Source organism: Idiotropiscis lumnitzeri, chromosome 20 (assembly GCF_059441095.1).
Source record: "Idiotropiscis lumnitzeri isolate Australia: NSW breed Sydney's pygmy pipehorse chromosome 20, RoL_Ilum_1.0, whole genome shotgun sequence".
Taxonomy (NCBI): domain Eukaryota; kingdom Metazoa; phylum Chordata; class Actinopteri; order Syngnathiformes; family Syngnathidae; genus Idiotropiscis; species Idiotropiscis lumnitzeri.
In genome coordinates this window covers 4,589,732-4,606,453 of record NC_142410.1, presented here as the reverse complement: position 1 = coordinate 4,606,453, position 16,722 = coordinate 4,589,732, and the positions used below count along the sequence as shown (strand labels likewise).

General features: G+C 43.7%; 1 protein-coding gene across 3 annotated transcripts; it reads right to left on the bottom strand.

Moving 5' to 3' along the window:
• Positions 1-169: 169 nt before the first annotated feature.
• On the bottom strand, positions 170-16,347 carry fbrs (fibrosin). Of its 3 annotated transcripts, none has more exons than XM_088284627.1 (18): positions 14,605-16,347; positions 12,191-12,367; positions 11,948-11,974; positions 11,818-11,847; positions 11,042-11,090; positions 10,091-10,427; positions 8,941-9,164; positions 8,555-8,850; positions 8,409-8,453; positions 7,673-7,774; positions 6,865-6,948; positions 6,643-6,681; positions 5,749-5,820; positions 5,514-5,667; positions 5,208-5,288; positions 4,942-5,025; positions 4,003-4,222; positions 170-3,332 (listed from the first exon to the last, which is right to left on the bottom strand). In XM_088284627.1, exons 1-18 carry the CDS (start codon positions 14,905-14,907, stop codon positions 1,748-1,750), a joined length of 3,909 nt encoding a protein of 1,302 aa, XP_088140753.1. In that variant the 5' UTR covers positions 14,908-16,347; the 3' UTR covers positions 170-1,747. The 3 variants fall into 3 exon arrangements, with proteins under 3 accessions (XP_088140753.1, XP_088140754.1, XP_088140755.1); XM_088284628.1 differs by having other exon boundaries at positions 4,003-4,219; XM_088284629.1 differs by lacking the exon at positions 6,643-6,681.
• Between the last annotated feature and the right edge of the window lie 375 nt (positions 16,348-16,722).

The following is a 16,722-nucleotide window of genomic DNA, read 5'->3' as shown; positions in this document are numbered from 1 at the left end:
TGTACATTTAAACATAATTTATGCTGCAACAGATTTCCAGGTACTAAACGTGCAGGCATTTTAGTGAGCATCAAGTTAGTTTTACATTTATTCTTTTCATTACTTATGTGACTGAATAAAGGACCATTAAAGACTTCTATTTACAAGACCAGAACAAAAGACCCACACGAGAGGGTAAACAACAGTCCATTTAATAATTAATCTTTGTGGTCTCTAGGGGAAGGATTGGAAAGGTATAAAATGGTCATATTAAAATAATCGACCCAGTCTTTCCCCTTTCTTTACGTCCACCGTGGATGTCCTTTGTATGCCTTTTTTCGTTCTTCTGCAGATGTCCCACTCATCCATGTATATAACTTAATTTTTTGTTTCCAAATCTTACTGTACAAGGCTCTACAACATTGTCCCAAATGGATAGAACACACAAAGCAAGGGCACACAGTCAAATCTCCCTGTGAGCGTAATAAAGGCATAGATGAGATCCTTGAAGAGTCCAAAGGCTGCTCTTCACCAGCAATTCAACCTTTACTGTGAAGCAAGCCTTTTCTATGATGTGCAGTATTACTACCTGGGGAGAAAGAGTACTGGTGCATACCTGAAAACAATGACAATAACGTAACAGTGAATATATTTATTATTATAGAAGATAATGTTAAGAATAATAATTACAAAGGCATTTTGTCTAGACAACTATAATCTGGTCCTGCTCCTGTAGTCCAGAGGAGAGTGGGAAACGGAGGAAGCTCTAAAACGCTGTGTGAGTGAACACAGCGTTGCACAGTTCATTTCGCCATCCATCCTCGGGGGAACAAAACAAGCCCAAAAACAAACCGAAAAGGGATGAATCTCATGTTCCATGACGCTGAGGCTTTGGGGTTTTATGATTTTTGGGTAAAGCAAGAAACTGAGGTACAATACTGACTCATGGATTGGTCTCATCAGTATTCCGTCTTTTCACAATGACAAACGTACACACAAACACAATGTGCCACTTTTATCGTTTTCATGTCGACACAACCTCCTCCCCAGCACCGCGTTTTATGGATTGCTAGACTTGACCTTATGAAAATCAGAATTCTTGACACATTTTCAGGCGCTCATGCCCCTGGAAGTCACTGCCGAGCCACGCGGAAAAAGGCGTGTTTAAAAGTCAACAGAAAATGTACCGCCAATGGCGGCCGTGCAGTAACCAACTGCCCGCAGAAAATAAAACTAGTCAGATGCACCTAATGTAGCATGGAAAGTCATTTGAGCATTTATTTGACATCCCTGACATCAAGCGTCAAGTCCATGAACAGACAAGTACACTTTGTTCTCACTCGTACAACAACCCTAGTAGGATATTGAAACAAATACTCAAAACAGCTTCACGGCAAGCTGTTTGAGCATTCATTTGATATCATTTGAAGGTATCTCTTCATCCTTTAATGAAGCCCTAGATGTTAACTTGTAGAATTTTTTCATAGTTGTCAACAAGTGCAGTTTTGGACCGTAAACCATTTTTATAATGCGCTGAATTGTCTTACGAGTGTGGGCAAAGGGTATGCTAGAACATAGACGCAAAGCTGGATATCCAGGATAAATGCTCAAACCATAATGTAGTCTAAATTGCACTAGTTACACCTTGGTGAGTCTTGCATTTTTACCAGCAGCTAGGCTCCGCTCGCTGGGACTACTTTGTGTGAGAGACTGCGTTAGCGAGCAGCACAGTGATCCTGACATTTCCTTTCATCTCCTTCAACCTGTACTATCTGGATTCGCCGTCTTTGTGGGCGCCGAACAGCGTCAGCTCTCCGGGGCCCATCAGTCTGGAACCGCGGGGCGGCGTGGACGCCCGGCTGGTAATGGACGGAATGAGAGGCGGCGGCGCCCCCATTGACAGAGCCCCCACCAAACCTGCAGGTGTTTTTGCCAGGATGCCGTTGGGCACGTGGTGTGTGTTAAGTGGGCCCAGACGTGCGTACAAAGACGCATGATGCTGGGAGGCGGCGGCGGCAGCGGCGGCCCCTGGAGGCAGGTGGTGGGACAGAAGGCCAGGGTGCAGCTGCTCCAGGTGAGCAGCGGTAGCAGCATGAGAGTGGCTGGAGAGGTGAGAGGTCGGCGGGAGGTGGGGGTGCATGCCAAAAAAGCGCGCCCGCTCAAAGTCTTCCCGTAGGATTTGTGCACGCTGCTCTTCGTCCATCAGGCCTCCTCCCGGCGGTCCCAGCTGGTGCGGCCGGTCGAAGTGGTGAGCCATGAGGGCGAGCTCCTGGCGGACCGCCTGCGTGGTGGCAGTGGATGTGGAAGGGTGGTGAGGCGCAGCGGCCGCAGCTGCAACGGCCGCTGCCCTCTCAGCCTCCAGTAGGCGCTGGTGCTGGAGGAGCCGCGCCAGGTGGGGGTCAGTACGCAGGGTGAGGTGCGGGTCGGAACGAAGTGCCATAGCCTCCCTTCGATGTTGTTGATGCTGCTGGGCGGCAAGCTCTCTCCAGGGATCCCAGGTGAAGCTGTGGGGCCCTTGCGGCGGTCCCTGTGGTGTGCTGTGGGTGAAACGGTCCCCACCTGGGCCCATAACCAATCCAGAACCTGCCGCGCTACCCAAATAGGCTTCAATAGCTCGAGAGCGATCCAGAAGGGAAAGATGAGAAGGCGGATTGGGAGTGGGCGGAGGGAGGGGGACACCTGGAGTGGGAGTCAGTGAGAGAGAGGATGAGGGCGTACCAGAACTGTGGTGGTGTGGGTGGCTGTTGGGGCGGTCAAAAGTATTGTTGGGTAGCGGGGCAGGCAGGGAGATGGGGATGTGCTCTGGCTCCTCTTTGCGCTCCTCCTTCACTTTAACCGGCGCCAGGATCATAGGGGGCTTGGAGACGGGTGTCGTGGTCCGATCAGACTTCTTAGCCTGAGATAAAGAAGTGATGGAGGCAGAAGCCGCCAAGGAAGAGGGGAGGCTGCCGTCTCTTTGGGAGTGTTCGCTGTGATGGACATGTGCTGACGGGCCTAGCGGGCGAGGGTAAAGGTCCAGTGGTGATTGGGCTGACCGGCTGGCGGGCGGGGGGGTGTTGAGCACAGAGGAAGAGGAAGAGCGCGGTCTGTCCCTGTCTGCTACTAAAGTGGAAGAGCCAAGGGGAAGCCCCCGTGAAGACACTGAAGGCAGCGGCCTCTTGTCACCATCTCGGTCCCGCTCGCGTTCTCTGTCTCTGTTCAGACTGCGAGTCATCTCCTCAATGGGTCCGCCTCCACCGCCCAAGGAGCTGCTGTGGCCGTTGATGTGGGAGATGGGGGTGCTACTACGGGGTTTGAAGGAGGGCGCCACAGGAGACATCCTCACAGGTGGACGGCCATACAGAGTGTTGTCTCTGCAAAACATGCAGTTTAAGCACAGTTAATATGGCAAAGTTCATAAACTCCTTGGGTCAAGGTAGAGCTGAGAGATAATTCAATATCAAAATGTATCGCGATTGAAACGTGAGCGAGATCAATAGAAAATGCATTTGATAAAATGTCCCCCCCCCCCAAAAAAAGGCAAAAAGTAATCCCAGACCGCAACATTGGGTGTGTTGTAGGCTGGCTTTTTTTCTAAACAGGTTTTAAAAATATATATATCAAATTGATATCAAATATTTATATTGTGAAACATTTTCAGCCATATTGCCCAGCCCTACTATGCACATTCTGTTTGTAAAAGGAATTAAATTTTTATATTGATTGGCAAATTTAGTAGATTTTTTCAGAGTTGCGTTAACCACTCAAAGTCTAAGTAGCATTTATTAAAATAAAATAACCGAAATTGAGCCTATTTCCCCCCTCTGAGTCATTATTTTCAACAGTAGAAATTAATAAAAAGGAGACAAAATGTCAATATATAGCTATAGATCAATATGAAATACTCATATTGTGATATACCTTTCTGTCATATTACCCAGCCCTAGGTCAAGGGTAAATTTTTACCAAGGAACCCAATATAATCCTAATGCCAATTCAAAACAACTGTCATAGCATTTTGTAGGAAAAAAAACAACTTCCTACCTGTCCTTTTCATCTTTGATGTGGGGTATGTCTCTCCGCTCGCCATCCTTGGTGCGATCCCTCTCGTCTCGCCTGTCGCCTCCTTTGGCCCAGCTGGGACCTGCCGGGAAGCCCGACGGTGTGCCGTGGAGGCGGTTCCATGGCTCGTGGTGGCTGGAAGCATTGGACAAGCTTCCCACCACGCTGGCAGGTGAGTCCTTAGGACCAAACATGGACCCTGCTGCAAACCAGATTTTGTCCATTACTTTTGAATTCATGATACTTTACAGTGTAAGCGATCATTTTCTTGATGGCTTTTTGTTGACCAGCAAGTCCAAATTCATAGTTGTATGTGTTGCTCCTCCATTTGTGTGTGTTAAACTTTCAGTTGTTTGAAGATTTTTAACTACTGTAGCATCTATGCTAATTTCTGTTAGCATATATTATGGATTTTTACATTATGAGACAATTATTTAATATATGTGGTTGAACATTTTGGTGTTAAAAATAGTGTTTAATTCTCTTTTCTTTTATGTCAGTGTTACATTCACTTCCACACAAAAACAACTTGAACCAAGCACACCTAACCTCTTATTTGGAGAATTGTGTGAGCAAGAAAGAGACAATAGGTGCTAAGGAATAATTTAAAGAGTTGAAGTGTGTTTTAGTAAGTTTAAATGTGCCTGTGGGAGGGGTAAACCGATATTAAAAAAAATTATATGGTCCCTCTATATAGAAGTTTCACCACTTTCTGGTGGGTCGGGATCCCCTACAATAAAAGGGGTTCCATCATACTTCACATTAATACAAACTCATGACTGAGCTGATGTAAAACAGTCATTGTTTAACATAAGAGTCACTCTTAAAGTCTGCTGTTGATCAAGAGGAGGCCGGTGTGAGGTTTATTTAAGTCAAGCATAAGCCAACAATTTGCAAGAATCGGGACACCATGAGACTGACCAAGTGTTGGGCTTCCGAGTCCTCCAAAGGCACCAGAACCGAGGGCTCCCAGCGGGGTAAAGGGTGGAGATCGGCCATATGGATCTAAAATATGTATGCATATATGCATCACGATTACCGTTACAAATTCCTCTCCACAGGCTTCCGATGTTACAGTTAAACAGTTTTCTTTTATTTAGACCGCAATGCAAAATCAATAGTTAACCTGTCAATCCTTCGAATGAGTGAATCAAAGAAACACCGTAGAATTAAGATGACACTCTCACCCAAATGTGCAGCTGGGGCGAGGAAAGACGAGTGCGGTGCTGATGGGGCGATGAAAGGCGCCGAGGACGGATTGACTGCACCTGTAGGAAGGTAACGTGAGTCTAAAGGCAGCAATCATGATGGTGAAGAAACATACATCATAACTTTTTTTCTTTCCACATTCAAACTACAACAGTTGAAATGAAAGCAAAACCAATCACAATTTACAAACACTAAGGTATGGCCAGCCTTCTGGAAAGTAACTTGTTCCCATGTTGTGGAGCATCTGTATAGAAATTGCACAAGTGCCGTTCAGCTGGCCGCACCTGTCGCTGAGAAGAGACTAGGCGGTCTGGTCAAGTCGTGATTTGGAGGCAGGGGCCCTCCGATGGGCCCCATAGGGCCGAGTCCACCGGCTCCAGGAAGACGGGCCAGCAGGTCACTGCGGAAGTCCAACTTGTGAGGATCAGCCTGCATCAGCTGCGGGAAGAGGAGGTTACAGCGCAAATCAAACATGTGTTCAGGGGAGTGTGTCAAAGTGTTCATACTACCGGGACGTACCTTAACTTTCTTCTGATGGCTCAGGATCATCCAGGCCACATATACATGCATAGCGCACCACTTTCCAGGTTTCTGCACGCCACCAAAATAAAAAAACATGTTTGCTTGGTTAAGCAATCAATCTTTTAATTAAATGTTGTCAGACATGATTTGATGTCTGATTATCTGTCTACTCCAGGGATGGGCAAACTTGAGTGCTCAAGAGCCACGTTTCATTTTTAAAACAGTGGGCCAGGTCAATCATAGATGAGGTTTTGAAAAATATATAATAAAAAAAAGAAATTAATGCAGTCATTTATCATTACATTTTAATTAAACAATTACTAAAAAAATCTAAATGGCGAATCTGCAAGTAAAATATCTTATTTTAACAATAAAATTAGTTGTCATTTTTTATAATTAAATTAATTATACTTCATTAACCAATCACATAAAATATTTAACATTAACTTTCTCATTGTACTAAACTTTATTTCATGGCATATACATTAAAATAAATCAACACCAATACACATATTAGACTTAAAGTGAGGGGGGAAAAAAAAATCAATAAAACAAATATTATATGACTTAAATAGTGGACCGCATTGAAGAACAGAGTGGGCCCTGTGTGGCTCCCGGGCCATAGTTTGCCCAGCCGTGCCTAATCACTAGTACTCAATGCACGTTTCTACGTAATTTCTCAGCAGCTTTTTACTATTACAAGCGAGAGCGGCCATAGTGGGGACAGGAGAAGTCAAAGCAATATGAAATATGAAATATCTAACTGGTGTGCAAGGCCACTGAACGAGCAATAGCGAGCCAACATGTTGTGAGGTTAGTGCGGTGTGAATGAAGCAGTGAGAAAGTAAGATAAGCTGAGCCAGTGCATTCAAAACATCTGATTGTGCTTACATTACTGATTTTCAACGATGTCCCGAATGGATCAGTTAGCTACGAGAGAACACAGTTGTAAAACCACGTTTAATTCACATCTCTCACACTGCATAGGAGAAAGACTTTGCTTTTGGACTTAGCTTGGAGCACAACCTAACGGGCCACATATTGTAGTGCAACGCAAAATGTGACGTCACTGTACAAACGACAAGAGTGACTTAGGAACAAGGCTGTCCTTACCCGGTGATCTTTGGGCTGCAGGTGGTGTGGCACGACCCCGAGGCGAGCGCTCAGATCCGGACCGGTTCCCTGAGGGACAAGAGGCTGTCGCACAAAACAAGACAGCTAATCAACGACTTTTCACATCCACTGCGACTGATCTTAGCAATCTCCTGTTCAGGTAGTGACGTTCCAGAGCACTTATGGTACGTGAGAATACACGATAGTATCAATATAAAAATTAAAAAAAACATATAAAAACACTTTCAAACACAAATTTATTTCAACAGACTTTTTGAGAAGCATAAAATGTTAAGAAACTACATGAAAATAATGGAATAAAAAATATTTGAAAATAGTATACATAGTATTTGCAAATTCTTTTTTTTTTTTTTAAAGAACCTAGCTCAGTGCCGGGGCTCTATTGTACAGGATATTATATAATTATATTATTTACGTTACTTGCCCTAAGTGAAGCCAATATCAGGTGTCTAGAAAAGGCCCTTACTTACATCCTGAGTGATTGGACCATAAAGCAATACAGCATTAGACTGTAAGCTTTACTACCACACTCCTTCCGAACGCCATGATGACTTAATGAGGACACATCCTCCCGTCTAAACCAAACAAACTGCCAAAAATGTTCAACTATGTCATGAGAGTTATCAACAAGAGGCCATGACATGTGCTCTTGTAAACGGGAAATGAGCCATCACCCGGATTCCTCGTATGCATTGAAGAGAACCACAAGGAGCCACCGCCCACCAGTGATTTCATCATTCAGGACAGGTTCACAGCAGGTATGAAAGATGCTCAAAGTTCTTCTCACCTTTGGCTGGAATGCTCCTTGCAGGGAGCTGAAAGGCCCGGTGGGAGGAATCACAGGTTGGATATTGGGCACTGAGGGCGGTGGCGGGTATTGCGGGAAGAACTGTCAGGACAGACACATTCATGACTACTTGAAGGTTCGATCAAGCAGCACTGGCATGCGCTCCCTAATTACTTCTATGTGTGTGTTGTTAAAACATATCAAACCACACTTAAATGTTTCAGATCATCAAACGAATTCTCATATTTGACAAAGACAACACAAGCGAATATGAAATGTTAAAATGTTGAAAATCCAACCCGATCTTGGCTCTCTGTGAAAATGCATTTGCCTCCTTGCACATAAGGTGTTGTGCCACCCTTGGCAGGAATAACGGAAATCAAACATTTGCAATATCTGGTGATGAGTCAGCATCGCTGTGGGTAAATTTTGGCTGACTCGTCTTTGCAGAATTGTTGAAACTCCGTGATATTGCAGAGCAGAAACTGTTTCAGGTCAGGCCACAGCATTGAAATGACATTTAAATGCGGACTTTTGATGACTACAAAATTTGGGATTTATATTTTTTGATCACGACATCAGATAGATTTAGTACATCATTAGACACCATTTGGGGTAGGTGAGCATTTACCCGCAGACTAGTTTTTTTGTAAGTACTAGGCCGGTCCATATTAAAATTGGCTTGATTATCTGAAACATTTAGGCGTGATAATAAGCAAAAATAATTTTTACTTACAGGATGCCGGTACAGCCCTTCCATTTTGCCTGGGTACTTATTAAACTGAAAAGGCAAAAATGGCAGAAACGTTAAACAACACAAATATGGAATTCAGTCCACATTCCAGACAGACTGGAATTTGAAATGACAAGGATACTCCTCACCAGGGGTGGAGCAGTGGCGGTGGGGTGCAGGAAAGGCGTGAAGTGTTGGTGCGTGTGCGTATGTTGGTGCTGGTGGTTGTGCTGATGGAACTGGTAAGCCAGCGGTTGGACGTTGGGCTGGTTCTGGGACGTCCGACCCGTTGATCCCGGCGTGGAACTGGAGGCCGACGCTCCGCTGGGGGTGGAGCGACCCACGGCGGCGTTACTACCTTCAGCTCCAGGAGCGCTGCGTCTGCCCTCTCGCTCTTGTGCGTTCAGGAAGTGAGAGTTTAAATTCTGCCGCAGCATTTCCTGGTCTGTGGTTGACGGCATTACATTGTGGGAAAGAATTAAAATCACCCCGTGACATTTGACGTTAATAAGGTGCTGTTCTATATTTAGCGCACCTGCTGCTGATGAGTGGGAAGGGCCCTGTAGTAGAGGGGGAGGGGGAGGCAGGCCTGGTGAGGAAGTAAACAAGGCCCCCGAGTTGGCCCGAGATGGAGGCCGGTGGGGCCCCGAAGACCCTGCGCTCCGGATGTAGGACATGGAGACACTGGTGGAGGGAGTTGGAGGGCGCATGGAAGATGTGGATGATGCAACAGACGCAGGTTTGACTGGAGTGTTGCTCCTGGGAACCAAAACAACAGAGTCACTTTTGCCATCAGTAAAAAGAGGTCGGGGACTCCAGTCACTTGACTTGACTCAAACTTAAATCGCCAATTTAAGGATATGGCTTAATTTAGGGAAGACACAACTTGAATGTGACTTGGTATCTGTGGATAACATGACATCACAAGTCTTTCCTGTATATATTTCAATGTCGGGATTTAAGGATGTACTGGTTAAATCAGATTTATACGTTCCATTGCGTAAAAATGGCATTTTCAGAAAGAAAGTAGGAACAGCGGACACGACATCCGTGTCAAATGCAAGAACCTCAAGTGTACATCAACAGAAACATTTGTCGGCATATGCTGTAACTTTATCAACACTGGGAAAAAAATTTTGTCAAGTAAAAAATAAAAGAATCCAGATCCAGATACATTTTTAAGCAGATGTGAAGTCTAGTTAGAAAATGTATCGGGATCCTCAGTATTTGATTTCATGCAACCACTTGGCGAAATGAAATTTGAGTAAATTCAAACCTTTTTTTCAATGCACTAATTACCTGAAAGCTGTCAGACATTGCTTTTTTTAATCTACAATGAATTATAAGTATTTCATATTTTTAAATTTTTTAGTAATGAAAGATAATACTTAAATTAGAGCCTACATTATCTCTACAAGATGTGGTTTGCAGTTCAGACATTAAATTTATGGTACTAACTTTGTCATTTATGCCTTAAGTTTAAGATGATAAAGTAATCGACAATACGTAGACTAATTTGGGATTGTCAAAAATTACTTGACAGTGAGTGCGCTCTCCTCAAAATTTAGCATGGACTCGATTTTTGCCTCAGTAACTTGGGACTTGCTTGCAACTTGAAGGCTCATATTTGACCTACTCCCACCTCTGCTATAAATAAAAAGTAAACAACGACAAATAAAACAAACCTGTTGTAAAGGGTGTGAGACCGCCCCGGCAAGGTGAGGAAGGGCTTCGGTTTGGACAGCGGGGGGCTACCGTTGTGGTGGCGGGCGCCATTGCCGTTGATGGCGCCGGGCCTGGGGACCGGCCCTGCCGCTGAGGCCGGAGAGCGGGAAGGCAGCCGCGAGAAGGAGGCGGAAGAGGTAGAAGACGAAACAGCCTCGGGGAAATGCGACTCCAAGCTTTTCTCCTGACTCCGCTCCAGGCCAGAAACTCTGGGCGTCACCATTAAGCGCGGGACGCCACTCCGCGCCGGCATGCCCGGGCAGCTTTTGCCCACGGTTGAGGGTGGAGGCTCAACAACTTGGAAGAAAAGAAAAGAAAAAGACTATCAGCATCAGACAGTTGGGCTTTTTTTTTCTTTAACAATTACAAAAGTGTTGCGAAATTCGTGTAAAACACACAATATAAATCTAAGCCGTAGTGGAAAGTAATCTGGTACAAATTTGTTGTTACTGTACTTGAGTAGATTTTTCAGATATCTGTACCTTACTTATTTGTTTTTCTGGATGTTTAAGTTTAGTTCCCTACATTTGAAAACAAATATCTGTACTTTCTATTCTTGGTTTTGTCAAAATGGGCTCTATCACACCTCGTGTTTCAAATAGGACCTGGAAAACGACCAGGAGATATTTATTTACAGACCATAGTGAACAAACTGGAGCTTAAAAGTTCACCGCGGTAGGAAATATCACACGTCACACAAGAAATATGTGACTACTGGTTATATTGGTCATCAAATACATTATTTAGTAAACCAGTTTTGCTAATGGTGTGAACTTTTTCATGGAAATAGGCAAGTCCCGAGCTGCGTGACAATCATCTCGTCAGATCTAAATTTAACCTCACGCATCAGGTAATGGTTATACTGGTGTGTATTCATGTAAGGTGGGTGCAGCACTTAATGAGACACCAACCTTTTCTGGTGCTGACTGTGAACACTGGATCCATGTCACGGTCCGAGGCCTTGAAAAGTCAAAGAGGTGTATTACACCAAATGTCTAAAACACCACGAATTGCTTAACTACTTGATAATTACATGAATGAGGTGATCTCAAACTGAGAGAGAAGAATTTCAACACTAATCGTAAAAGCAGGAAGCAGAGCTTTGTGCTACACGTTTAATGAATAAATTAAAGTGGTAGCTTCAAAACTAAAAATTTCCATCAGCCGTATGAGTTTTTTTTTTTTTAATCATCAGTACTGACGATGTTAAGAGGAGTTTGTGAGGCTAAAGCCGCTTCATAGAGGAAAGATATCACATTGATGAGAGCCCCACCCTCGACTGAGAAATTTAAGGAATGTTCTATGACTATAATGCTGTTTTGAAATAAACATTGCCAAATGGAATTCTAACAAGAGTTAGTGTGTCTACAATTAGTGAAATAAAATACTACTGACTCGCTTCCGAGGGTAAGATATATTCACTTCCCGATTGGTGTTCTCTCACAAAGCCATGAGAATTAAGAAGTAGCGACTCAAGAAATAAATATCTTTATGTTGTACCATAGTTTGAAGAACAAAAAGCTATTTACCCAAACATTTAAAAATCAAACATTTTGTAGCTGTAATTCTAACACCTGGTAATGTGAAACTGCAATTTTTTTGCTCGCGGTATCATCAAAATATGATACCAGCCCATGCCTAGTACTGCTGTATGTGAAACGACCAGGTGAGTCGGTGTAGAACATACCTTGTCGCCAGCATCACTCTCAGTGTCACACTGGAACAAAAAAAAAAAACAACATAGTCATTTGCTAAACACACATCTCTGTGCATAAGAATGATTTGAAATTATGCTCAATGTTTAACTTGACACTTACAATGTAGCCAGTCTCCAAAGGGTGTCCCTAGAACAGGAAGAGACACATTAGTGGTTGCAACGCTTTAAAACACTTCAATTTGTTTTTTCAAAAAAGATTTAAAGGGGAACTCAAGACAGAAAAATTGATTCATACCCACTGATTAATATGCCATTTGTGGAATATGAATTAAGATGAATATTCTAACTATGTACAGCATGAACTGATCTGACAGTACACCAGAGCCCGAAAGATTTGCCTCACCTCGAGCTTCCTCCTCTTGTTCCGACTCTTGTTCCAACAGCTGCTAGAGTAGCTGTGCGGAACGCCTTCCTCCGGCTCAGTCAGCGGCCCCCCGCCATTCTCCTCTGGACCCCTCTTGCCCTTGTTCCTCCTTCCCAGCATGTCGTTGTGCTGGCTGGGCTTCATAGAGCAGTCCATCTGAAGAGAACAAATTCGTTCGGGGTAAGCTCAAAAAGACAAAGTATACAAAGTAGAAGGCTGCATTATCATCATCATGAGTCCAATGTTTCTGCACTGAACAATCGCAAAATAAGCATCACTTTAATGTAATATAATGTAAATGAGTTGCATTTTGTGGGGCTGTTTTGTGTGCATTCTGTCTACTCAACAAACACTATGATCAAAAATAACTTCAGCTGGTAAACGTTTGCTCGGTTGTTAATTTGTCACTTTTTCCATCACCACTTTAAACAAAACGCACTGCCCTAAATTCCCTTTTGAAAGGTACACTATTGTCGTCGTATAAATAAATTCAGACTTGAATGACAGACACAAGCATTAAGCAGGTACCTTTCCTCATTTAAATGAGCTCTTTGATATGGATTTAGGTCTGCTCATAATCATCCCACTGACCAGTTGAGCAGCAGCTGATGAAGGCTCACCAGAGCCCCTGTTTGTGCCTGTCTCCATGGTAACACTCTGATTGGCTGTAATTAGCATCAAGACTGACAGATACCCTTTACCGCCCACCAATCTGTTCAAATCAATCAACTTTTTTTTTACTACTACTCCTATTGTGCAATAGTCAATAATGTACTCGTGAGTTTCGACCAATGACAATGTTCACTAGTGCAATGCATTCAAATGACAAAATCTTTTTTTTTTCTTTCGGAAAAAACATTTGACATGAAATGAAAAACTTGTGTCTGGCGTGTCTTGACAGTGACACTCCTAGTGAGACGCGTAAATCCACAAACTGGTGTGTGGATCGTTTCACAAGCATTTTTCTTACAAAGCCATTTGGCAGCTTATCAACACCTCCCGGAATGAGCGCATGAATAATTGAGGCCTCTACACAACCCATCAACGGCCTGACCGAGTGGATTGCATTTTCCAAGCAAGGAATGGTGTCAGAGTTGAGGAGTTCAGGAATAATGGGTGTGATAGGAAGAGATGAACACACCACCATCTCACTGTGACATGCACACACGCATTCACTACTCTCAAAAAGTTCTGGATATTGGGCTATCAGGCGAAATTTCAGGATGAATTTAAAATGCATTATAACCCAATATGCTATAAAAATAAAGTTGTGTTGTATTGTTTTGTAAAAGTGAATTTAATTTTACCTCAACTTTTTAATACACAAGTCCAACTGTCCAACGTTTCAGTACTTTTTGCACAACTCAACTTGCTTCTCTGAACAGTAAAGGTCACAACAGGTGTTTTTGATCCATGAAAATCTCAGAAGAACTTCTATTTTTATGGCTTTGTGTTGCAACCTGCTGATGACACCCTGCAATCGTCTATGCTCAATAGCCACTTCCCTGTGAGAACATCCTGTTTGAAGCCTTACATTGGTAAGGTAGTGTTGATCAAGTGCTAGGTGTCGTTTGGGCCTCATGATGTCAAAATGTCAACAGAGAGCTGTTTAAACAAAAATTCTAACTGAACCAGGAAATGTTTTGGAACATTCATGGATTAAACATCTGTTAGCAATTCTTCTATTCAGATCCTTGTTTGAGAACAGCAAGTTTTGCAAAAAAAAAAAAAAAAACTGAAATGTTGCACAGTTGTACGCGTGTGTTCAAAAGTTTGGAGACAGTCAAATTGTGAAGCTTATAGTGTGTTTTAAGCTCATCCGGTCTCCAACTAATGTCGTGAGAGAGAATAAAGTGTTCCACAGGGGGAAAAAAATCAATTTGACTTAGTAGGTCCAAAAATGGTTTGTTCTTTATAAATAATGCTTCTTTGTCTACTAGCATGATAACAGGTGGCAAGCAAATGGCAGAGGAGAAATGTAAATAAAAAATAGTGTTTTTGAAACCGCATTTACAATGGGCCATATAACAAAAGACAATTTAATTTTTTCCCCAATGCAAAAAAAAAATCTCAGTAACCAATCATCTATTTTTCAAAATTCTCGGTACAAATCATCTATTTTTCAAAATTCTCTGTACATACTAAGATTGAAGTGGTCATTCCCATCAGTCGCAGCATTAAGAAATTCTGTCATGTGGTCAAAATAATGTATGTAATATGTTTGTCAGTGACTACTTTGACAGGCAGAACAATTAACCTGTGTATCCGCCCTTTGCATGCAAATTATTTGATGTGGTGCCATGAGAATATGTTTGACTGTAAAAAAATCAAAAAAGGTAGGGAAATACTGTTGAAGAGTAAATGCCAGCTAGTGTCAACATCCACATATTTACCTCCAACGCTTCCAAGCTGACAAAGCTGGCAATAGCGAAGCCATCGACGATATCTTCCTCACAAGACACCGACTCCCTCTTCCTCCGACGCGGGGGTCTGTGTCGGCCAAAACCAGGCCGAACCTCTTTCTCACCCGGACCGAGGACGCTGTTGGTCCCCCGATCCTCCCGATCGGAGCCCGACGACAGGGACGTGGCCCGCTCCTCGGCCAAGTTGACTCTCCGTCGCCGCCGCTCCCTGTCGCGCTGGGAACGGGAGCGGCGGCTCTGCCTGGATGCAGTGCTTCGGCTCGGACCCTCCATGTCCTCCAAGCCTTTTGTCCAACTCCAGTGACGCCAAAGGCACTTAGTCCAAGTCCCCGGTCCGGTGGAAGGTGGCACCTAACCGCAAAGAGATGACACCAGCCCCCCCGGGCCCTCAATCGGAGCCCCAGTTAAAATGGCGTAAATTAAACCAGTGGATAGTACTATTTCCCTTCCTTTGACAATAGTCTATTGGCATCGGGGCCTTTCTTTCGGCGGAATTTGAGTGTCATTTCAATTATTTTCAACGAGCCACGATGGAAGTGAAGCACAATCACAACGATCAGGAAATCTTCTAAATGGCTAACATTAGCTCGCTAGCAAGGGAAATAAGCGAATAAGCATGTAAACAACAACGACAGCCCATCTTGGATTGATGACAAAGCCAGCTAAACGGTCTCACACGGGTTTGGTGTTGAAAATCAGGCCATCGCCAACTTACATTTCTGTCAACAATTAGCTGACAATTTATTTGAGTTGCTAGCACAAAAAAAATGACACGGGTAGCTAGTTAGGAAGGCCCAGAAGCCAAAAATTGGAACGCCAACACACTGGCTGTCGTGACATTGTAATATTAAGTCAAAACGACATTAACCACTCACAGATCTCAGATCTAAAGAGCAAAAAGTGCATCAACTAACGCTATGAACGCGAACAATTGCCAAGCACTCGGTTAGGGTTGACTCCAGCAAATTAGCATTTGCTAATTCAGATAGCACGAACGCGGCTAACTTCAATACATCACAATATATTCAGAAAGCATACTAAGAATAAATACGTATTTTCGAGATAGCAACGCGCGACTAACAGACGGACAGCTAACCGCTTGGCCGAATAATGTTCCTCTGTCGATGTTTCTTTTTTTCAATTGTCGATATGTTTGACGACCGATAGTGATGGTTTGAGCTTGTATCCCATCAAAAGAAAGACGTAACGTTAGCACCACAGCTAAGTTAGCACTAGCCCATCCAGCTGTTAGCTAGCGGGGGTTTATCGTTTTTTTCCTCTAAAGGAAACTGGAGGAATGCGAAGATAATATTGACAATCACTCGTGTAATAACGTTATATTAGCCCTTCACGCACAAATATTCCTCTGATCCCCCTCCATCACTTGAAACAAAAATTCAAGGCCCGTTCTTGAAAGCCTCGGTGTCGATTTCCATAAACGAGGGTGTCGGCAAACCCCCGTCGGGCTGGGCAGCTCCTCCGTGCAGCGTTCACTGTTTAGATCCAATGTTTAGCACAAGTTCAACTGCTCGCCGGCGTCCCCTCCTCGCGATTCCATTTCCTGACCAAATCCAGTGTGCGAAAAACATGCATGGGGGCCACGCCGCGTGCCCCGCAGTTTCCTTTTCACGCGTTTCCTCGGAATTGTAAATGTATCGTGGACATCGGGGAGACGCAACCCTTGTCAGCCGTGCAGTGCATTGTGTGCGCAAGTCTTCTTCCTCCGTCAGACTGGTGCCTGATGCCGCCTGCGTTTGTTCACACTGCCACCGTGTGGGAGAAGACCCACAAACGGAGGACAATGTTTCAGTCATCATCAACATGCACTTGCGATTGTAAATTACATTTAGCGTTGAGAAAAATGAAACCATAACTGTACTAAAGTCAAGTTGGACTTATTAATTTTTTCCCATTCGTTTACACCCCTGGTGTTTCCACTTTTATTAAAATGACTTGCAGCACTCACAGCCAACAACGACGCACACTAAAGTATTAATAGCAGAGCACTTCCCAAGTCCGCATCCTGACTGTTAATTTGTGTTTCCCCTTCCTTTTTCCTTCCTGGTGCTTCTGGCTTTCTTATCATGG

Coding starts and splice junctions, on each gene's coding strand:
- fbrs (XM_088284627.1), bottom strand. CDS start 14,907: ATGGAGGGTCCGAGCCGAAGCACTGCATCCAGGCAGAGCCGCCGCTCC. Junction 12,368..14,604: donor TCAGCTTGGAAGCGTTGGAG/GTAAATATGTGG, acceptor TGTTCTCTTCAG/ATGGACTGCTCTATGAAGCC. Junction 5,668..5,748: donor GCCATCAGAAGAAAGTTAAG/GTACGTCCCGGT, acceptor CTCTTCCCGCAG/CTGATGCAGGCTGATCCTCA.